Raw genomic sequence first — 24,121 nt, forward strand, 5'->3', positions numbered from 1 at the left:
CAGTTGAACTGTACTTTGCAGGTCCACTTAGACGTAGGTTTTTTCAATAGCAAATACTATAGCACCATGTGGGCAGTGCTTTGTTGAATCTGGGAATTTGGAGCTGCAGATACCAAGGAACCTTGGATATGGAGGACCTGGGAATATGAATAGAAGTTATACTCGGATTTTTGACAGCACGGAGGGTTGGTACCATTAACTCTCATGTTGTTCAAGGGTTGGCGGTACTTGACATGTGGCTTATGCGACTGAGGAACTGAATTTTAAATTTAATTTTAGCTAATTGTTTAAATGCCATGTGTGGTCATTGACTACCATATTGTTTGTTTTTTTTAATGCTCCACAAGTTGAAGTTACACTTAATTTGTTGACCTATATTAAAACACACTTATAAATGTAACATTGAGCTTAATTTTAAGTATTTCGTATTCATTTGCATCATGTGAATTTTCAAATTTATTACATTTTTTAATTGGTTAATAATTTCATAGATACCTTGGATCTTTTTTTTATAGTATACTGTCAGCCAAACATGATAAATTAAAATATCTTCTTTATGAAAAACATCTTATAAAACTTATTTTGTTATCTTCCACATCAGTAATCTACCATCCATCACTCACCGGCTACCATCTTGAATAGCACAGCCCAGATGCCTTCCTGAGAATGAGTGCACAGGAAAGACTGATCCGTTTTAGACACAATCCATTGCCCCTTTCTCTCCCACATTTCCCCCATCTAGTTATGTCACAATTTTGGAGCAGATCCATAATTAGTGTGATTATATAAATGCTCTTCAGTGGTGAACCAATAATTGTACTATCATTACATTTCCATTGTTTGTATAACTTGCTGCTTTTCCTGAACTTGTTCATTGCCTTAATTTTTAAATTTGTTTAGTTTTATTCATGCTTATAGTTAGATGTTTCCTGTGCCTTTCAACTCTGTAAAACAGTTCTTAGTGGGAGTTCCCTGGTGGCCTGACGGTTAGGATTCCAGGCTTTCACTGCCATGGTCCAGGTTCAATCCCTTGTCGGGGAACTGAGACATTTATCCCACAAGCTGTGCAGCATGGCCGGGGAAAACAAAATAAAAAAACAGCTCTTAGTGTAATTTCCATGATTAAGCCTATCATGTATTTATCAGTTTTATTCTTTTCCTGGAGATATCCCTTCTGAACTGATCCATCCTTCTATTCCAGTTTAATCTGGGCTGCTCTCTAGTTCTGATGCATGGCGTCATCCTGAGAATTCCTTTCACCTCTCCCCCAGGTTAGACCCCCTATTTGCCAAAACTCACGTCACCCTCATTTTGGTGGTGCATATCCTCTGGCAGTTTCCTAAGAGAGGGAACATGGAAGATAAATGTTTTGAGAGTTTGCATATCTGAAAAATAATCTTTATTCTACCCTCTCATTTAACTGACAATTTGGTATGAAACCTAGAACTTTTAAAAAAAATTTATTTATTTATTGGCTGAGTTGAGTCTTTGTTGCTGCATGCAGGCTTTCTCTAGTTGTGGTGAGCGGAGGCTACTCCGTTGCGGTGCCCGGGCTTCTCATTGTGGTGGCTTCTCGTGTTTCGGAGCATGGGCTCTAGGCACATGGGCTTCACTAGTTGCGGCACGTGGGCTCAATAGTTATGGCTTTTGGGCTCTAGAGCTCAGGCTCAGTAGTTGTGGCGCATGGGCTTAGTTGCTCCGTGGCATGCGGGATCTTCCTAGACCAGGGATCAAACCCATGTCCCCTGCATTGGCAGCTGGATTCTTAACCACTGTGCCATCAGGGAAGTTCCGAAACCTAGGACTTTGAAGGCAATGTTTTATTGTTTTTGAGCTTACAGTGTTGCTGTTGAGAAACTCAGCTCATAGATTCTAACTTGCATCGGCCTCCTGAAAGGCCTTTTGCATCCACTGTGCCCCTCGAAGGCCCGCCCATTCAGAACCCAGCTCATGAGCCTGCACCAGCAGGAGAGAACGGTACTGCGCCGGTACCCTGTGGGGAACTCACTTCCTCCGCGCTGGTGCAGCACCCGCGGCCCATTTGCTGTGTGTCTCTCGTACTTGCACGCTGCTCTGTGGGTGCTCGAACTCCCCCGCAGACTGTCACTCTGACCTGGGCCCGTTTCTCTTTTCTATTTCTCTGTGTTTGACACAGAAGGAAAGCTCTGGATTTGGAATCCAAAGACCTTGATACAGGTGCTTGCTCCACTGCTTACTGACTGCTTGTGAATGTAGGCCAGAGTTTCTCAGCTTCCGCACTGTTGACGTTTTGGGCCAGATAATCCTTTGTTGTGGGGGGTCGTCCTATGCATTGTAGAATGTCCCGCAGCATCTCCGGCCTCTGTCCATCAGATGCACACGGTACCCCCTCCTCTCTAGTCGTGACGGTCAAAAATGTCTCCAGACATTGCCAAATATCCCCTGGGGGTGGGGGAGTGGGCAGAATTGCCCCTCGCTGAGAAGCACAGGTGTAGGCAGATTTCTTCACTTCGCATGTCTCATTTTCCTCCCAAAACTTAGAGGATTTCCATAGGGACTAAATGTGATAACACATGTGGCTGCAGTTATAAAATCTAAGTGGGCACAAACTATTGGGTCTGTTTCTTGAACCCCTCCGGTGCCTAGCACGGTACGCACACGTTAAGCCCCATGTGTGTCCAGTGACGGGAATAACGTTTAGTGTAAATTGCTTACAATTAAGGCTTACGAGGTGTCAGTTACTCTTGTAAAGGTCTACAATGATTAAGTCCTCTAAACCTCACCACAACTCTATTCTTGTTATACAGATGAGGAAACTGAGGCAAGGAGAGGTGAGGAAACTTCCCCAAAGCTTCAGAAAGTATCAGGACTGGGATTTGAACCTGGGCCATGTGGTGCCAGAGTCTTTGCCCCTGACTGTCAAGGTTGCCCTGCATGGTTTATGACTTTGGCTTGGGAACATCCTGTGGGCTGCTGGTTACTAGAGCGTCTTCCCTGGCATCTTACACATAGATATAATCTGCAGATGTGTTACTGACTAGCACCTCATGTGCCCAGGAACTTTAATCAAGCACTATCCCCAAAGTGGTATTGCACATGTATGTAACGTTTTACACCTTTCAAGTCATTTTCATATACATGCTGCTCATCCCTAGAACGCCACGCGCTATACGTGTACAGCTTTTTCTTTTGGAGTGGGGAGGAAATGGGGGCCCCAAAAGGGAAGTGACATACAACCTAGGGCATGCAAGAGCTGACCCCGGAACCGGGATCTCCTGCCTCCCATGTCGATGTCATCACTGTAACACCAGGGGCCTCAGAGAAGGGCAGCCTCTTCTGTCCTCTTAGGGATTTTACCTGGTAGCTAGTAGTGTGTGGTTATGATGCCTTATCCACCAAGCACAGGTGAAGTTGCCATGCACAGGACACGTCATCAGAGGCAGCGGGACTGCGAGCTGGGAACTGGTGTAGAAACTACACTTAAGCATTTTAAGTTCATTTTTAAAAAAAGTTTTTATTGGGCTGTTGTTGATTTACAATGTTGTGTTAGCTTCAGGTATACAGCAAAAGGAATCAGTTATATGTATACATATATCCACTGTTTTTTAGATTCTTTTCCCATATAGGCCATCACACAGTATTGAGTAGAGTTCCCTGTGCTCTACAGGAGGTTCTTGTTAGTTATCTGTTTTATATATAGTAGTGTGTACATGTCAATTCCAATCTCCCAATTTATCTCTCCCCCTCTTACCCCCTGTTAATCATAAGTTTGTTTTCTACATCTGTGTCTCTAATTCTGTTTTGTAGTTAAGTTCAGTTGTACCCTTTTTTTAGATTCCACATATAAGCAATATCATATGATATTTGTCTTTGGCTGACTTACTTCACTCAGTATGACAATATCTAGGTCCATCCATATTGCTGCAAACAGCGTTATTTTTTTTTTATGGCGGAGTTAAATTCGTGTTTTAAGGGAAAGGCTCAGTGAGAACTCTGACCTGCCATCTGCATAATTTTCATATTTAGACCAATTATCTTTCCAGCTGTGTTGACCAACACATTTTCCGTTAGAATAGGTAACCTGACAAAGACACTGGGTATCCTGAGAGGTCTGACATATGCGTGGAGTAAGCTTGTCCGCTGTTAGAGATGGTAACTCCAGATCGCACAGCAACCCCTCACTCCTCTGCCTTTGCTCTCACCAAGGTCACCCCTTATTTCCTCATCCAGCAAGTATTAGTTGAGCGCCTGCTTTGCACCCGTGAACAAGACAGGGGAAAATGTCCTGGCCTCAAGGAGCTTCTGTTCTGATGTGGAGACAGACTACAGTTGGAGTCTGGCCTGTCCTCCCCTCTCTTGGCTCCCCTTGGTTCTACCTCCCCGTTTTCTTTTCCAAAAGCTCCTTCTCCGTGTCCCTTTGCTCTTCTAAAGCCGGCTCTCCTCCGGGCTCTCCAGCCTCAAATGCTCTCATTCCACATACGCGCCTTGACTTTACACCTCCGGCTGGTCCCCAGTCTCCCTCCCTGACCCACATCACAGCATCTTTATTTGAGTGATCCCCAGGTGCTTCACAGGTGCTTCAGATCTGAATGCCCAGGAGTGAACCTGTATATCCACTCCTGAAATCTAGTCCTCTCCCCATGGTCCCTATTAGTGGAAGCACAGTCCCTCAAGCAGAAGCCCAAAGCCATCCTTCTTTCTTTTTATTTTTTTTTTTAAGATTTTTTGGTGTGGATAATTTTTTAAGTCTTTATTGAATTTGTTCCAATATTGCTTTTGTTTTTGTATGTTTTGGTTTTATGGCCCCGAGGCATGTGGGATCTTAGCTCCCCCACCAGGGATCGAACCCGCACCCGTTGCATTGGAAGGTGAAGTCTTAACCACTGGACCACCAGGGAAGTCCCCATGCTTTCTTCTTTTGGCTCCATCACATCTCTCCACTTACACATCCTCTCAGTGACCCCTTGAGGCTCATTCTGCCTCCTACTTTTCTCTCCAGGTGCCCCCCATGGACACTTCTTAAGATATTTGATACTGAAACAGAAAAATGGGATTTTTCTTTGCAGGAAAGCCCTGGTTTTAAAAGAAGCAAGCCTTAGTTTTATATGAACATATTCTCTCCACAGTCACCTCACATTTTAGTTAATATCTTCACATACAGCTTTATTTCGTTACCTCAATACCAGTAGGTATTTTGTCCTCTGGATAAACCCTCCACGTTGCTCCTTAATGCCAACCACTGACCACATAGCTCCAGTTGAGAGCTGCTTAGAATCCACAGGTCCAGTATCTTTTTATAGAACGTGTAGGAAACTGGTGCTTGGGATGTCTCACCACAGCTTTCATTTTCTCCAGAAGTAACCAGGCAGAGGTTATTTGATGCAGCTTTAGTTAAGAAGAAAAATGCGGTTTCATTCATAAAATTAATGTTTATCAAATTTCTGTTTGATACCTACCACCAGCCCTGAGTAATGACACAGGATTTAGATGAACTACAGACCGCGCAGCCTCAAGGTGTAGAGAGTGGATGAGCGGAAAACTCAGCAGGTGGCAACATGGGGGGTGGCTAGGAAAAAAAAGAACTAAAGACCATATGCAGACTTACACCATGTCATGTGTGTCTAATTTATGTAAAATGTTACATTTGCATATATGTTTATGCACAAAGAACTTGGGAAAGTGTTACATTTATCCTGACCAGTTATATCCATTGATAAATGAAAAAGGCAAGTAGCATAGTAGCAAGTGATGGATACAGTCTGATACATTTGGGTTGAAGCACAAGTCCACTTCTCTCTGCAAACTGCTTGTAGTTGTATGAGCACAGAGAACCGTGGGGAACACAAGAGACTGCTGACGCTGGTTCCCGGGAGGGGAAGATGATTCGCTTTGCTTTCATAGATTTTTCCATTGTATTGGTCCGCTTATTAGAACAAGCCTATGTTACTTTAGTAATTTGCAACACATGAAATCAAGTTTAGAAATATGTGTTGAATGCCTGTGCCAGAAGTGGACCAGTGCTATATATTTGCCATCTCACTGGAATTCTCGCAGCTCAGAAAGCCTGTGCTCCTGTCTGTGCAACACTGGTAAGGAAGGGGAGGCACTTAGCAGGAAGCAGCTCGAGCAGTTGAGTAACTTACCGATTAAGTGGTCAGTAACCTGGGAGGGAATCAGCCCTGTCCAGCTCTGAGGCCCACACTTAGGAAGGACTGCACTGGAGCAGTCCCTGTTCCTTCCAGCACCAGCCTAGCCACCCCTTCCCAGCTCCTTCTCCCCTCCGTCCTGTGGGAGGGGCTTAGGCCAAAGAGCCTTCTCCTCCCCGCCACTGCCAGTACCACATGCACACCATTCCCAGAGTTTTATAGCAATTTCAGAAATTCCTGACCAAGGAAGTGTAGTGCAGAGGTATGAACATGGGTCCAGAAGCCAGACTCACCTGGATTCAAACACCAATGTATTGACCAGCTCTGTGATCTCAGGGAAGTTGCTTGTTCCCTTTGTGACTCATATTGTCACCTGTAAAATGAGGATTAAATAATACCGGCTGCCTCATGAGGTTGTTTCAGCACTGGCTGACTCAATTATGCAAGGAACGTAGAATAGCACTTGGCGTGTGATAAGCTTTGGGTGCGGCAGCCATTACCAGGCGGTCTTGATGATGCAACAGCCAGCATCTTATGGTCTGAGAGTCGTGGTCCAAGTGCCAGGCAGGGAGTCCTGAGCAGAGGACACAGGCCAGTCAGTGTCCTCATCTGAAAAATGAGGCTAATCCCCACCTTGTGGGGTTGCCGTGAGGATTAGATGAGATGAGAGCTGTGTAGCACAGTGTCCAGCACTGAATGAAGAGAGAATTCTGCCTCCAGCCCGCCTGTCTACCTGCAGTTAGGACTTGCCAGGCCTCCACAGTTGGCAAGAGCCAGTTGCTTAAAGTAAACCGCCTTCCATCCAAGCTGCTGAATTGACGAACATAGTGGGGAATGCTATTCAGCAACAGAAAGGACTGAGCTACCAAGAGAGGAAGGAACATGGATGAATCTCAAAGCCTTATGCACTTGAAGCCAGACACAAAAGGCCATACGCAATGTGACTCCCTTTGTACAACTCTCTAGAAGAGTCAAAACTATAGGAACAGAAAATAGATAAGTGATTGCCAGGGACCAGGGGTGGTGAAAAGGGACAACTGGGGAAAAAAAAAAAAAAGCAGGTGGGAATTGTGGGGAGGAGATGAAAATCTCTATTTTGCGTGCACTGATGGTTTTCTGTGATTCTATATATAGATCCAAACGTATCAAACTGAATACTTAAAAAGGGTGAATTTTATTGAATGTAAATTACACCTTGATTTTGAAAAAAAATAGCTGTTCTAAATATAATAGTTGTTATGTAAGGAAATAAATTTAAGGGGTTTACCTCAGAATGGGAGAAAATACTCGCCAACGAAGCAACGGACAAAGGATTAATCTCCAAAATATACAAGCAGCTCATGCAGCTTAATACCAAAAAAGCAAACAACCCAATCCACAAATGGGCGGAAGACCTAAATAGACATTTCTCCAAAGAAGACATACAGATGGCCAACAAACACATGAAAAGATGCTCAACATCACTAATCATTAGAGAAATACAAGTCAAAGCTACAATGAGGTATCACCTCACACTGGTCAGAATGGCCATCAACACAAAATCTAGAAACAACAAATGTTGGAGAGGGTGTGGAGAAAAGGGAACTCTCCTGCACTGTTGGTGGGAAAGTAAGTTGGTACAGCCACTGTGGAAAACAGTTTGGAGGTTCCTTAAAAAACTAAAAATGGAACTCCCATATGACCCAGTAATCCCACTACTGGGCATATTCCCAGAGGAAATCATAATCCAGAAAGAAACATGTACCATAATGTTCATTGCAGCACTATTTACAATAGCCAGGACATGGAAGCAACCTAAATGTCCATCAACAGATGAATGGATAAAGAAGATGTGGCACATATATACAATGGAATATTACTCAGCCATAAAAAGGAATGAAATTGAACTATATGAAATGAGGTGGATAGACCTAGAGACTGTCGTGCGGAGTGAAGTAAGCCAGAAAGAGAAAAACAAATACCATATGCTAACTCATATATATGGAATTTGAAGAAATGGTACTGATGAACCCAGTGACAGGGCAGGAGTGGAGATGCAGATGTAGAGAATGGACTTGAGGACACAGGACTGGGGTGGGGGGTGAAGGGGAAGCTGGGATGAAGTGAGAGAGTAGCATAGACATAGATACACTACCAACTGTAAAATAGATATCTAGTGGGAAGTTGCTGTATAACAAAGGGAGGTCAACTCGTTGATGGATGATGCTTTAGAGGGCCAGGACAGGGAGGGTGGGGGGGAGTCACTGGAGGGAGGGGATATGGGGATGTGTGTATAAATACAGCTGATTCACTTTGGTGTACCTCAAAAACTGGTACAAGAGTTTAAAGCAATTATATTCCAATAAAGAGCTTAAAAAATAAGAAAAAATAAACTTAAGGGGGTTTAATAATTTTGTTTTAGTCATTTGTTGGTGAGGGGGAAATTTCCCTTCACCTTCCCGCAGAATTCTTTTGGTTGGTCTAATAATTAAACTGACACAAGACAGATTAACAGGAGAAAACAATTTAATTCATACACACAGGGGTCTCATAGAAATGGGATCCCCTCCACCCCAAAGTGACCAAAGCCATTTGTTTATATATCATTTTTAGACCAAAAAACAATTATTTGTGAAGATTTAACAAAACAAAGGGATTTGTGCTTGGGGTAGCCTACTCATGCAGAAGTTTGCTTGTACAGCTTTCTTAGCCTTGAATTCTCTAGCTTTGGTTGTGAGGATGTTTTCTGTCCCCCAGTTTATAGGGAGGATGACTTCACGTGGGAGAATTATTTCCTGCTTTCAGAGGGAAAGAGGTGGGGTGCTCAGAGTATTTTTAAAAATATTTTTTCTCACCAGCCATTTCTCAAGTAACTTTTTTTTAAACTTTTTAAAAAATAAATTTATTTATTTATTTTTATTGGCTGAATTGTGTCTTCATTGCTGCGTGTGGGCTTTCTCTAGTTGAGGCGAGCAGGGGCTACTCTTCGTTGCGATGCACAGGCTTCTCAATGCGGTGGCTTCTCTTGCTGTGGAGCACGGGCTCTAGGTACACAGGCTTCAGTAGTTGTGGCACATGGGCTCAGTAGTTGTGGCACACGGGCTCAGTAGTTGTGGCTTGTGGGCTCTAGCACTTAGGCTCAGTAGTTGTGGCACACGGGCTTAGTTGCTCTGCGGCATGTGGGATCTTCCCAGACCGGGGCTCGAACCCGTGTCCCCTGCATTGGCAGGCGGATTCTTAACCACTATACCACCAGGGAAGCCCTCAAATAACTGTAATTGAAAATAATCAGTGTGCCATTGAGGCATATTTTGGGTGGGATGTCCTGGGCCCTGACTCATTTATAGGTTGTTTGTGGCTCCATGGAGCTTTCACATCACTAGTGAATGACTACACTCCAATAAATACAAACTTTAAACTTTTAAAAAGAAAAGGGTTTGATTGTAGTAACGTAACTTTCCCGAGCATGGCTTTGATCGTGTCTGCAGAAATGAAGAGCACGCAGGGCTGGTGGCTACCTTTCTTCAGCCATGCCAAGGGGAAGGCTGGAGGTAGATACGTGATGTACATTCACAGCCTCAAGAAACGCAGCCGGAACAGTGGAAACCAAGGATCTTTTTTGTTGCTGTTCATTTGCTTTTGTTTTGAATCTGTCGGGGTGTGTTTAACATTAGAACTTATTGGAATGGGGCGGGTCTGAACTTGTTTGCCAGCCTTTTGGTTTGTAGTCCTTTCCTGAAAGCTGCCAGACCCCAACAAGTGGGCGTGAGAGAAATAGACGCTTACAAGGCCATTGGCCACGTGGAAGTGTCCACTCGAGAGAATATGCTGTCTGTAGCATGCTTCTTCCAGAAGACTCCATACACTTGTTTAAAAAGATATAAAAGGGACTTCCCTGGCAGTCCAGTAGTTAAGACTCCGAGATTCCACTGCAGGGGGCACGGGTTCCATCCCTGCTCGGGGAACTAAGATCCCACATGCTGCACGGTGCAGCCAAAATTAAAAAAAGAAAAATATATTAAAAACGTAAGTATTTTGAACAGGTAATATTTACATCCACATGGTTCTAAAACAGAAGGTACGTAAAGTTAAGTGTTTCTCCCACACTCAGTGTCTCCTTTTCTGAAGGTAAGCTGCGTTACCTGTTTCTTGCACTTTTTCCCTGAGATGGTTCATGCATATTTGTGCAAATAGATGTGTCTCTGTGTATCCCCACGAACTGCTTCTGTACAAATTGTAGGATACCGTCCTTATCCTTCTCCCCTTTGCTTTCTTCAGGGAACCGTCATTGGCTTCACCTGTCCCCTATTGATGGACATTAGATTATGTTAATCTTGTGCTCTTAGAAATTATGCAGCAGCAGCTGACCTAGTCCTGAGGTCTTATTGCACAGCGTGGTTCTGTCTGTGGGACAGGTTTCTGTAAGTGGCACTGACAGGGCAGGGCACATGTGCCCTTGTAATTTTCACAGCTAGAGCAGAACTGCTCTGCATGGAGCTTGTGCCGGGTGTACACTCTCCCAGCGGAGAGACGGGGGCCTGGGAGCACTCCCTTTAAGCGCGCAGTGACCAGTGCTATACCGGCCCCTCTCTCCTCCCTCTTCTCCTGGCCCTTCTTCTGAATTTATCCTGCCTTTCTCGCATCTCACCAGGAGCTCTCAGCAATGGCTCTATTTGGCCTTTGTTCCTCTCCCCTTCGCTTCGTAGAATTTTTTCTTTTTCACCAGCTCTGGGTCGTGTCTAGTGCCAGCCTCCTGGGAGTCAGGGAGAAAAGCGAGGTGTGGCTGATGGGAGGCCAGTGGCGGGAGTCTCCACACCTCTCCTCCCCTTCCTCACCCTCCCAAGGCCGCCTGGGACTTCTCATCTCACACCCAGTAGCCAGTGTGTTCTCACCTCCCAAGTGAGGGCTGAGCCTGCGGTCCTGCTCTTGGATCCACACACTCCGTGGGGGCCCTGAGGGTGCAGTTATATGTCAGGTCAAACAGAAAATCTACTTTTTGTTCTACAGTAGCTAGAAGCGTCACCCTGTGGGAAGAAAATCTCAGCCAGGAAAACTGAGGCCTTTGTAGTTTATTCTCAGAAAACAGGGAAACTTGACATATGGTGGTAACTCTGAGCAACTGTTATAAAACGAACATGCGTTCAGATTTTATTTAACTAATCAATTAGTGAGGGAACCAGTAAGATGTTGCAGCTGGTTCAAAAGAGAATGCAAAGAATTACAAATATGCAGGTCTCAGGAAAGTGGAAATAAATGTGCTCATTAGATATAAAACTGGCCAGTAAACACTGACTCTGCTAGACATCATTTATTGGCATCACTGTCAGGATTCTAAGACTTACAGAGTTGTGAAGTAGTTCAGAGACAAGGAAGATAACCAGGAGATGACCTGGAATTGCACTGTGCCTGAAACAGGACACCTAGTCATCTCTCTTTCACCAATTTTATATTTTTATTTTGTTTAAATTTTTTTCAGTTTTAAAAATTATGATAAAATACATAACACAAAATTAAGCACTTTAACCATGTTTAAGTGTTCAGTGAAGTTAAGTCCCTTCACATTTTTTATAATTTATTTATGTATTTATTTTTTATTTATTGGCTGCGTTGGGTCTTTGTTGCTGCGTGCGGGCTTTCTGTAGTTGCGGAGAGTGGGAGTTATTCTTCATTGCAGTGCACGGGCTTCTTGCAGTGGCTTCTCTCATTGTGGAACACGGGGTCTAGGTGCACGGGCTTCAGTAGTTGCAGCGCGTGAGCTCAGTAGTTGTGGCTCATGGGCTTAGTTGCTCCGTGGCATGTGGGATTTTCCTGGACCAGGGATCGAACTTGTGTCCCCTACATTGGCAGGCAGATTCTTAACCACTGCACCACCAGGGAAGTCCCCAGGCACATTTTTGTGCAACCATTAGCCCCATCCATCTCCAAATTCATCTTCCCAGATGAAATTTCTATACCCATGAAACACTTCCTCCCCATTCCCTCCTCGTCCTGGCAACCACAGCTCCACTCCCTGTCTCTATGACTTTTCACCTGTTTAAAAATCTCCCAACTTTTCCTTAACAAGAGTAGAGGCAGTGAATCTCTTCACCACCTCTGTGACCTTGGCCAAGTGATTCGCGTCCTTGAAGCTTGGTTTCCTGTCTGTAAAATCAGCCTAACCCCTACGTCAGGGGTTTGTTGTGAGGATTAAATGAGGTAATCTGTGCAGAGTGCTTGTACAATATAATAAGCATGTAGTTATTATCATAATTACTGTTTTCTTATTGAGTCCTTGGTCCCCAGAGAAACAGAAGTTCCCATAGGTAGGTAGCAGTTCTCAGTGTTGACCACATGTGTGATCACCTGGAGAGCCTTACAAAATACTGACGTCCAGGTTCTAATTTGATTGGTGTGCGGTGTGGCTGATTTGTTTCGGAGCCCCAAGTGACTCTAACGAGCAGCCAGGCGGGAATCCACTCACTGCCCCGGGCCTTCCTCCTGGGGCCTGGAGCTCCGCGTGCCTGATGGAGCATCACTCTCTGCTGAGCGCTGAGCGAGCCAGTAGTTAGCCACCTGGAATTCATGGCGCTCTTTGTGGAACACCATTAAGTACTGATATTCTCAATGCCGTCATGCAAGCTAGAAACAAGTTTACCTGCAGGAGATGTGCGTCTCGAGTGTGGGAAGGCAAGTGCACGCTGTGAATTGCTGTGTGCCTCACCTGTGAGACGTGCATGGCGAGTTACTGGGTCAATACTAGGAAAGTCTCGGTGAGCGTTAACTTACGATGACGAGGGTGTTAATTAGGCCAGCAGCCCAATGACTACAGCAAAGGTGCAAAGATAGGGGGTACCTCCAGAGATGCTCTTCAGATAAGGAGAGGGCAATGTAGGAGTTGGCATCATGGGTCAGACTTCAGTCCTTGCTGGGCCTGACAGGAGAGGTGCTGTAATTGAGAACAGGCCTCAAAACGTCAGGGATAGACCCTCAACACTGACTCAGGCATCTCAGGAGAGGCTGTTGTGGCTGCTGTTGGAACGGGAGTCTGGGGTCGGCCCCGAGTCTCTCAGCTGCTTTCTCACGCCTCTGGGGACGTCTTGGGAGGGGTGCCTTGCTCTGCGGGGCCTCTGCTGTTGCCCTCTTGCTGTGTCTGCGGTGGTGGTGAAGGCAGGCCTCTTTCCCCAGCTCCGGGCAGGACTGGTGGGTGCAGTGGCCCAGAGGCCCATCTAGCACGGGGGTGTTCACACAGCAAGTCTCCTGCACCCCCATCCCGGGTCAGTGTGTGCAGCATGCATGCTGCTGCCTGCACCGAGCATGGAAGCCTCAAGCTGCGTAGCTGCCTGTTTTATAGCCCAGATTAATGTGCTGGTAACACCCCCTAAAGCCGTGTATTCGATAGGTCCTAACCACACTAGAGGAGAGATTACAGTGTCACGGCATAGCCAGGAGTCAGCATTTTAAAAGCCTCCCTAAGTACCTGTATCTTTCCTGAACAAAATGATCACTGGTTTCCAGGCCAGTAATCATCCTGTTGTAAGACTTCTGAAGTGTCATCACCTAATCCACACTCTGGAGTTGCTGTAAAATGAGGAAGCCGGCTAGGAAAGGAGCTTTAGAAGCTGCTGAGTTGCCCACTTGGGCCTCTGCTCAGATGCCAGTGCAGATGGTCTGTTGGTGGATTTTTATTAGTTTTCTTCTCTTTTCTTACTCTTAAGCTATAATGACTTCGGTTTCAGAAAATAAATGAAGCCAGGAACTGGTTTGGAGACTGAAAATTCTTTCTCAGCAGGCTTCCTGGTTTGTTTCCAATGAGAATTGGCTCTTGCATGTTTAAGTTGTTATAAACCAAGGATATAAACCAAGATGGGTGAGTAGGTGGCATCCGTGCCTGGTCTTCTTTCAGCCTGTGTTTCCATCGAAGAGAGCAACGTAAAAAGAATTATACACCACGAGCAAGTGAAAACGCAAGGCTGATTCTGCATCAGTCAGTGTAATCCCCAAATCAATAGATGTCTTAGTCTGCTTAGGCTGCTGTAACACAATACCGTAGACCAGGTGGGTAAACAGCAAACGTTCATTTCTCACAGTTCTAGAGGCTGGGAAGTCCAAAATATCTGGTGCTAGCCGATTCGGCTCCTGGTGAGGGCCCTCTTCCTGGCTCGGGCCCTCTTCCTGGCTCACAGACAGCTGCCTTTTCTCACTGTGGAATATTATTCAGCCCTAAAAAGGAATGGAGTTCTGGTACATGCTACGACATGCATGAACCTTGAAAGCATTATACTAAGTGGAATGAGAGACAAAAAGGACAAATGTTGTATGATTCCACTTATATCAGGCACCTAGAATAGGCAAATTAATAGAGATGAAGAGTAGGATAGAGGGGGAATTCCCTGGCAGTCCAGTGATTAGGACTCTGTGCTTTCACGGCTGAGGGCCTGGGTTCGATCCCTGATCAGGGAACTAAGATCCCACATGCTGTGGGGTGCAGCCAGAAAAATAAAAGAGAAGAAAAAGAAAAGTAGGATAGAAATTAGCAGGGGCTGAGGGATAGGGGAGTTATTGTTTAATGGATACAGAGTTTCTGTTTGGGATGATTGAATTTCTGGAATTGAAGTTCTGGAATTGAAGTAATGGTGATGGTTGCACAACATTGCAAATATACTTAATGCCACTGAAGTATAAACTAAAAAATGGCTAAAATGGTAAATTTTATGTTACATATATTTTACCATAATAAAAAAATTTGTTTTTTAGTTCACCCAAGAAGCAGCAGAAAACCTAAATAGTCTAATTACCATAGAAAAGATTAGAAATGTGATTAAAGATGCAACCTTTAACAAAGTGCCAGGGCCAGATGGTTTCACAGCCCTGTTCTATATTTTAGCAAAAAGCTAATTCCAGTGTTATGTAAACTATTGTAAAGGATATAGCAAAATGGAAAGCTGGATTTGTGTTATGAAACCAGTGCAACCTTAATACCAAAACCAGGTAAATATAAATGAGAGTGAGAGAAATAATACAAGAACTATAGAGCAATCTCAATTATGAATTAGAAACAAAAATTCTTAATAACCTTACTTAATACAATACAGCACACATCAAAATAGTACAGTGTGACCAAGTGGAGTTTGATCCAGGAATGTAAGGATGGTTCCATAATTCATTACACCAACAGATTAAAAGGAAAAAGTAAAAAAACCACATGGTTATATTAACAATTGCTGAAAAGGCAGTGATTCCAACAAAAATCAGGAAGTGAGAGAGCACAGTTCTTACCTCCCAACCAGAGTTCATCAGGTGCTGGACCACCATGCTTTGCTCATTGTGTCACCCTATTGAAAATGTAGTCTAAAAAGCTACTGGTGAGGAACATGGAGGCCACTAACTGATACCTTCTAGCTTAGGAACAGATGTTCTATAGGAACCAGTGGGATTCTTCTTTTTTTTAGTTAATTTGTATGCACCAGGTCTTAGTTGGGGCATGCAGGATCTTTAGTTGCGACATGCAAACTCTTAGTTGCAGCACGTGGAATCTAGTTCCCAGAGCAGGGACCGAATCCGGGCCCCCTGCATTGGGAATGCAGAAGCCTAGCCACTGGACCACCAGGGGAGTCCCGAACCAATGGGATTCTTAACAGTCAATTAAGTCGCTTGAAATATTTTGGTCCCTCTGGCTGGTGGACCTTTCTAGAAGCAAGCCCAACCCTAACAGTTTCTGCATTACCTCAAAAGGAATTCTTATTCATTCAGCCATTATATTTGAGTAATTGATTCCTCACCATACACATTTAAAATCATCTCTCCCAGTTATTTATGATTATTAGGCCCTCCCCAGAGCAAGCCTTAGAGAAGCAGTATGAAGCTTTTTGGCATAGGAAACTGGCCCTTTTAAAAGGAAGGACTGCTGTTTTAGAAGACAGTCCCAGTACCCGTGCCCGAGTGTGATTGGACCGTTGAGCCTCAGTGCAGGAATTTCACATCTGCCCCCATTACATTTTGTCTTGTTAAAATTAGCCTGTCCTTCCAATCGGAGATTGTGTTGCATCCTGATTTCTGTCATCCAGGGACTTTATTTCCTTGCTGCTTCTTGTCACCTACAGTCTGATTAAGATGTGATGTGTCACTCATCCAAGTAGACAACACACATTTCCAAAAAGGAAAGTTCTTCAGGCTTTTAAAACGATGCATTTTTTTAATGTAAAGTTTTATTTTCTCACTTTCCTTTTATCCGTGGCACTTTTTCTGTGCCCATTTTTTTTCCCCTGGATGTCTCGATAACTTTGTTTTCATTGAATCATAAGCCTGAGGACTTTGAAGTTTTGGACCCAAATCTATACTATTCTAGGCATTTGGAACTCTGGGAATACTTTATGATAAGGGGACCCTGGGGACACTTAAGAAACTTGGTGGGAAATCTACAATTTAAAACCTAAATGAGGGGCCAAGTGGCCAGGATTCTAGCTATTATTTGTTCTGCCACAAATAAGATTTGAGCTCTTGAAAATCACTGACCCTCTGCTAGCCTGACTATGCTTATCCAAATTACACTCTCCAAGACCCTTTTCAATCCAAATGTTACATTTTTTCTAAAATATGAGCCACTCTTCCTTTACTAATGTTACAACTTCCTTGCTTCCTATCTCTCTCTTTCCTGTTTCTTTAACGCTGCAGGTAATACAGACTTTACTCGCATCCAAAAAGGACTGCATGACCCTGACCTATTGTATTTCTCATGATCGGAAGAAAGGAAATGTCATTTTGAAATTATTATACTAATTTAAATTATACCTAAATTCTTCTTGTTTCCCCTCATGTGGGTCACATCTCTGCAACTGCCGTCCTTGTAAAAAACCCCAGCTAAGATGGTTCAGTTGTCTTCACGTCTCAATTCCTTTAGCCTCCTTTTGCCCCATGTGTCTGTGTGAGCTTGAGCAAAAGCATATCACTGAACAAAAATGGTGTTGCAGGAGTGGCTAAGCGCCAGCCCCCTTCCTTCTCTCTTCCCAGGTCCACTCTGTTAGACCAGGCGGCTGCCTTGGGGCGTCAGGGCTCAGCATCCGCGGAGCAGGTGTATACATGGGACAAGTACTGATGGTGTGAAAGGCCTGCCCTTTAGTAAGGAGGATCCGAGATCCCTAAGCAGGAGAGGAACTGCGACCCAGCCTGTAGGTCTTGACCGGAGTAATGAGTGACCAGGGTCACGGCCCAGGACTCTCGGGCACCGCAGAGTCTGTACAAAGAGAGGATCTTGCCAGGCTTGTTTCTGTGGCTTGTGGTTCTCAAATAACCCCTGGTCCCCCTCCCTGGGGCTCAGCCCCTCCCGAGGGAGGTCTCTCCAGTGTAAATGCCGACGCCTCGGTCTGCCTGGAGTGTCCGGTGAGGAGGGTTAAGTACCACATCTGAACACAGGGAAGATCAAAACACCTCCACTTCCTTTCAGGGTGTAGTTTAAGCTGCTTGCCTTTGACTCGATCCCCTGTTGGTGGGAGATCTGTATCTGAGCAGGAATTCTTCTCCAGGAATGTTCCCTGACAGAGCCCCAACCGCTCCAGCTGGCAGTTAGGCTCTTCCAGATGAGCAGTAGGGGCTTTTTGTTCTGCGCGCCCTTCATGATTACCTGTGAGTGTAATTTATGAATCACCTGCTGGAACGGGAGTCACTGATGCTCCCATGCAGCAGGTCTGCTGGAAACGGGACCCATAGGGCTCAACCTGCCAGAACAAAGCAGCGCTCAGACCAGAGCCCAGAGCTGCTGAGGTGAGGCCACTATTCTTGTGATTGTTGCCTGGCAACGTCTCAAGTCCCGTGGCTCTTCAGTTCCCTGGAAGTGAGCAGGCTCCAAGCCTCTGCCTCTCCCTGGTCGGATCAGGGAAATGTGCTCCCTGCAGGGTCCTGCACCCTCTCTCCCCACTGGTCTGAGATGGCCCGTCCTGACGCCCAGGGCAGGTTGGAGGAACCAGCACCTTTAAAGCACGCAACGAGGGATTCATAACCTCCTGCTGCACGTTAGAATCACCTGGAATTTAAAAAACACCCACGCCAAGACCCCACCCTAGGCTGATGGAATCTGGGGTGAAACTTGAGGACCTTAAAAACATATGCAGGTGACTCTAATGTGAAACAGGATTGAAAACCAGTGGTTTATGTTAGTGGCTCTTAAAGTGTGGTCCTACACTAGCAGCCTCTGCTTCTCCTGGGAACTTGTTAGAAATACAAATTCTCTGTCTCCACCCCAGACCTACAAAATCAGAGACTCTGGGAGGGGGCCCAGATAGCTGGCCTTAACAAGCCTCTGCTGCCCAATAAAGTTTGAGGACCACTGGTTTAAGGCATCATATTAATGCACAAGCGAGCTAGTTTCCTGTGACCTGTGAACGTCACTGTGCAAAAACACCAGGAGAGAAGATGCAGTGGAAAAGACTGGGTAAAAACGATAATCATTGTATGTGGTGGTCCAATCACAGACGATTTGCTTTTATCTTCTACATTTTTAGCAATGCTGTATCGTTTATATACTCTCTTAAGATACGGGAAGCTCTGGGTTGAGGAGGTGTAGGCTTTGAGTGTTTAGCACTGACAGGTGGGGACAAAAGCATCATGAGCAATGCAGGGAGAGGAAGGGCTCCTGCTCGCACAGGTTTAGCCTGAGGGCCTGTGGCTGCTCCGGGGAGGGTTATCCAGGCCCCTCTTCATCTCGTGCTGTGGTTCTCCGCCCGGGTCACTCATCAGAATCCCCTGGGGGGGTGGGTAACCCCTGCTGCCTGCGCCCCGCAAAGCACTGAGTCAGTAGCTCTGGAGGAAGGCCTCGGGCATCAGGACGGGTGGACAGACAGATAGACTAACCTCCCCAGGTGACTCAGAGGTACACTGAGAGTGGGCATCCTCTCTCCTCATTTGGAGATGCTAAGGAAACCCGGTATTTTGCAAGCACCCTCAGAGGTCATCGTCTGGGAGCCTTGGGTGCTTCCTGAGAGTGGGCGTGGAGCCCTCTGCCAGGGGAGAGCCTCCCCCCACGGCAAGCGGGGGGCAGGGAGCGTGGTGGGCCAGAGCATGGCATGAATCCAGACTCGAGGTACCTGCTGCGTGACACAGCACCAGTGACTGTCTCTCCATGCCGCAGTTTCCTAGTCTGTAAAATGGGCTTCATGATACTGCCTACCTCCTAGGGTCGTCAGGAGGACTGAATGAGCAATACATGTAAAGTTCTTAAGAGAGTGCCCACCATGCCCTAAGCGTCCCATAAATGCCCGCCGCTGCCGGCTCTTGCTCTCATCATCGTTGCTGCTGGTCTCGCTGGGCTCACCAGGGCCCGGGCTGAGTTGGGGTGAACTGGTCTTTGAACTGGGGGAGGGCCCAGCACAAACCAGAAACTTCCTCCTCTCATCACTCACGGTCCAGTCTTTTCTCCTGTTCCCATGTCTTCTGCTGGCCAGTCCTAGGGGCGTGGAGACGAGAGCAGCTGTACCCGTGAGGTCAGTGATTCAGAGAGCCCTCTGAGGGTCAGGTTTTATTTGCCCGCTCACACTGGGGGTGCTTTCCGCCTTCTCCGTTTGTCAGGCATGACCTTGGGGGATCCCTGTGTGGTGGGTGGGAGCAGCTACTCCCCTGAATGGCTCTCCTTTTGTTGCTTTTCATTACAGAGTGTTCTGGAAAACCAAGCACGTTCCTGGGTGGGTGATGTGTGTGTGTAAGGAGAGCCCAGGGGACTGGGGTGGACAGCTTCAGGGTCGGTGGGAAACTGGTTACTACTGCCTTTTCTGCCTGCTATAGTTTTACCAGATGCCAGAAAAGGAGCCAGACATGCGAGGGGGACACTGGCCCTCCTCAGAGAAGCCCCCACGTCACTGTTGCAGCCGCTCACATGCTCGTGAAGCCCCCAGGATGTCTATACCTCCTCCGAAGGGCTGAGACATCCCCGAACCTGGCGGCCGCAGCCTCCCCCCCATTTCTCTGGTCAAGCCTGGAACTGTGGAAGTTGCCCCGGTGTCCCGAGGAGGCTCGGCCCGCCCTGTGGTTGAGGAGCACCGGGACCTCTTTGATTTGGCCCCGCAACACCCCAGAGTCAACTTGCTTCACCCCTCACGGGTGGTGCAGTCCCGTCTGCAGGGAGCTCACAGCCTAGTTGGAAGGATACTCAGAACAGGATGAGAGGTTTCCTGGCGGCGGGGGCGGTGCTGCTGAAGCGCTGTGGGTGTGGAGCAGGCAGCCGGGGACATTTCCTCTCGGAGAACTGGAGGAGGTGTCATTTGGAGAAGGGTGTTCCCAGTAAAGGAGACCCTTCCAGAGAGACATGGAGACTTGGGGTCTCGGACTGTATTTCAAAAATGGCAGTGGGGGGGGCTTCCCTGGTGACGCAGTGGTTAAGAATCCGCCTGCTGATGCAGGGGACACGGGTTCGAGCCCTGGTCCGGGAAGATCCCACATGCCATGGAGCAGCTAAGCCCGTGCGCCACAACTGCTGATGCCCACGTGTCTAGAGCCCATGCTCTGCAACAAGAGAAGCCACTGCAATAAGACCGTGCACCACAACGAAGAGTAGCCCCCGCTCGCTGCAAGTAGAGAAAGCCCGCATGCAGCAACAAAGACCCAATGCAGCCAATAAATAAATAAAAATTTTTTTAAAAAGATAATCCTGTGTTAAATTAAATATGCTCACTAAAAATTTAAAGGCAACCACTAAAAGTATAAAAAAGAAATGGCAGTGGGTGAGCGGATCAGACCTGGCTGGGAGGAACCTTGACCCTCCAGCAAGGGCCCACCTGGCTGTGCAGGGGACCCAAGAGCCAACTCTTCTCCCAGGTCTGTGCCGTGGAAACTATCTCACTGGTCTCCAAGGCAAAGGTGCAGGGTGTCAGGGAGGAGAGGCAGTAGCTGGGGTGCTTTCAGGGGGCAGGGCTGAGGACAGTGGAGGGAAGGAAGCCCGTGATGGGTGGTAGATGTTACCTCACTTATCCTGCTCCAAGCCTCTGGGGTGGCTGGTGGAGACTGTTCTTATTTCACAGATGAGGAAACAGGCTTAGGAGAGTGTCCTGCACAAAATCACACAGGTGTTCCTACTCAGAGCTGGGATTTGAACGAGGCTCTTTGGGCTCTAATGCCTCTGACCTTGCCTTTCTCCGCAGAGGGGACTCTGCTTGGACCTTGGATGAGGAAGGTGCCTCCAGTCTAGGGCCACCTCGTTAGTCATTTCAGTTGCTGAAGCGCCCGCTGGACACGACCTGGTGTGAACCACATTGGTGTTTCCTTCTCTGGCTCTTGAGATTTTTTGTGCTCACTTGGGCAAACCCTTTCACCTCCTTGGGCGCCACCTTCCAGGCAGTGATACCTGGTGCTGACAAGCTTCCCCGGGGCTGCCCTGACCTGACACCCAGCTCCTCCTCAGCCTATGGCCTCCGTCTCAGCCTCTCAGGGCAGCTCCTCCCGTCACGGTCTGCACTTTCCAGATGCTCAGAAGCGCTTGTGTCCCGCAGCACACACATCTTTCTCCTCACAAACATGATGGGCCTCCCCGTGTTTCAGAATGCTCTAGAAACCCTGTGAAGGTCACTGATCCGACAGCCTGGACAAGGACACAGGACAGCTGGAGCCCGGGGCCAGGCCCAGCGAGGGGACCCAGGCTGTCTGCTGCATCTCATCAGCTGTGGACATTTCGTCGGAGTCAAGGTCAAGCAGCCCACGCTCAGCACAGTCTCCAGCCAAGGAAGGTCAATTCATCTTATCTCAGACGTTGCCTTTTTATGAGGGTTTTTTATAGCCTGCCTTCTTGGGAGAAACTTTTTTCTTAATTAGGAATTCTAATTTTAAAGTGAGCTCTGACCTCTTTCTTTCCAGAATCGTTCTAATGCTTTGAGTGCATTTCATGGGTTGAAATTGAGATCCTTTATTATCTGCTGTCTCAGTTTTCCTGCAAGGCTAGTTACCCATGGCAAACTGGCCCCTGATCGGGATCATAAAGAGGTTTATCCTGCTAGAATGTCAGTTAAGGTCTTTGGGAAGTTTTATCAAGATGCGAAAAAGGACAGGCTGTGTGAGACCCTTATTCCTCTGGGAGTGTTTCGGCACAGGTAGAGGCCGTGCGTGGTTAAATGCTGTTTGGAGCAGGGGTGAGAACATTTCTTCACAGTGAACTTGAGGGAGAAGGCAAAGGGAACCTAGTGGCGCCTTGAGAAGTTGGAGAATTCGGAGTTTGGCAAGGTCCGTTCTCTAGATGGAAATTGACTTACAATAAAGAGGGTTATCTGGGTGTGACTGTCAGTGTCACAGCTCAGGAGCCCACTTGCAGGCAACGGTCATCTCTATGACCCACCAGCGGGCTGAGAAGCCCACCCAGGTGCACGGGAGATGTTCTGCCAACCACTGGGGACACCCTGGAACCCAGCAGTGGGAGAATGAGTGAATAATGTGCCAATACTTTTTAGAAACTCAAAAATATAATGTCGGATCCCCAGAATTGCCAAATGACATTGCACAGATTAATACAATTTATGTAAGGTTTGAAGACAAGCAAAACAATGTTTATCTATTGTGCGTGGCTACAAACATGTAGTAAAGTGTAGTATAAGGCACGGGAATGACGACGCCCAAATGAGTGGTTACCTCGGGGTTGAGGGGAAGTGAGCTCTGGGAGGGCTTCACGAGGAACGGCTACAGTTTCTCTAGTTTTTTCTTAAAGTGATTTCTGGGTATATACATTTTAAAATGTTGATATTTTTGAATGGCTGAAATACTTTGTAATTTTAAAATTTGTTGTTAATATCGTACATTAATGCATATATGTGGAATATAGGAAGATGGTACAGATCAACCGGTTTGCAAGGCAGAAGTAGAGACACAGATGTAGAGAACAAGCATATGGACACCAAGCGGGGAAAGTGGTGGGGGGCATTGGGGTGGGATGAATTGGGAGATTGGGATTGCCATATATACATTACTAATAAGAAAAAATATATCAAATTGCACACTTTAAATATATGCAGTTTCTTGTATGTCAATTGTATTTCAATAAACGTTCTTAAAAATTTTTGTTTTTAAAAAGGGGCGGATGTGAACTAATAAGGACCTACTGTATAGCACAGGGAACTCTACTCAATAGTCTGTAATGACCTATATGGGAAAAGAATCTAAAAAGAGTGGATATATGTATAACTGATTCACTTTACTGCACACCTAAAACTAACACAATACTGTAGATCAACTATACTCCAATAAAAATGAAAAAAATGAGGGGGGAAGGCCTGTTCTAATGGTTTGTCCAGCCATTTCAATTTTGAGGAGTTACTAACCAGATGTCTCTGGGGCTGACTAGCTTGACTCTCTGCTGCTCTCACCTCTGTTACCCCATCAGATTCACTGTGGCCACTTCACCATCCCCGACAGTCAAACCTGTGGGTCAATAAGACTTGAAAACCCTCACTTTCCTACTTGCTGGTTGGATGAGCGGGGAGTAGGAATTATGCACTATGGGAAATCTTGACATTTTGAGCATATTTCGTTCACTGATCGCAATGCCAGTAGCCAAGGTTAACCAAGACAAACTTGAATTCCATATAAATTCACGAGAGTCTGCTGGCAACCTGAAGTGGGGGAGGGGAGGGCCACCATGCAAACCGGGAAATCTTGACATTTTGAGCATATTTCGTTCACTGATCGCAATGCCAGTAGCCAAGGTTAACCAAGACAAACTTGAATTCCATATAAATTCATCAGAGTCTGCTGCCAGCCTGAAGTGGGGGAGGGGAGGGCCACCATGCAAACCTTGCGCCAGGCCCCCGCCCCCGGGGAGTGTTTGTGACCACTTGTTCTGAAATCAGTGTTTGCTCTGCATTAACAGCATGGCCGGACCCCCCTGCATCTTGCTGCCAATAAGGGCCATCTTTCTGTGGTCCAGATCTTGCTGAAGGCTGGCTGCGACCTTGACGTCCAGGATGATGTGAGTAGAAGCCATCATTCTATCCGGGAATGGTTGTCAGAGGGGCTTGTCTGCCTGGAATCATCAATGTGTAACTAGCTATGAGGTGGGGGTGGGCGTGGGGGCAGTA

The 24,121-nt window shown here is 46.4% G+C and overlaps 1 protein-coding gene across 23 annotated transcripts in view; it reads left to right on the forward strand.

The window, feature by feature from the left end:
• ANKRD6 (ankyrin repeat domain 6) overlaps positions 1 to 24,121 on the forward strand; it is a 186,401-nt gene that overhangs the window by 128,851 nt on the left and 33,429 nt on the right. For all 23 annotated transcript variants that reach the window (XM_057739382.1, XM_057739370.1, XM_057739376.1 and 20 more), the window contains one exon: positions 23,914 to 24,012. In XM_057739382.1, coding sequence (XP_057595365.1) covers positions 23,914 to 24,012 — 99 coding nt within the window. The remainder of the gene's footprint in view (positions 1 to 23,913; positions 24,013 to 24,121) is intronic.

This window comes from Hippopotamus amphibius, chromosome 6, assembly GCF_030028045.1.
Source record: "Hippopotamus amphibius kiboko isolate mHipAmp2 chromosome 6, mHipAmp2.hap2, whole genome shotgun sequence".
NCBI classification, from domain to species: domain Eukaryota; kingdom Metazoa; phylum Chordata; class Mammalia; order Artiodactyla; family Hippopotamidae; genus Hippopotamus; species Hippopotamus amphibius.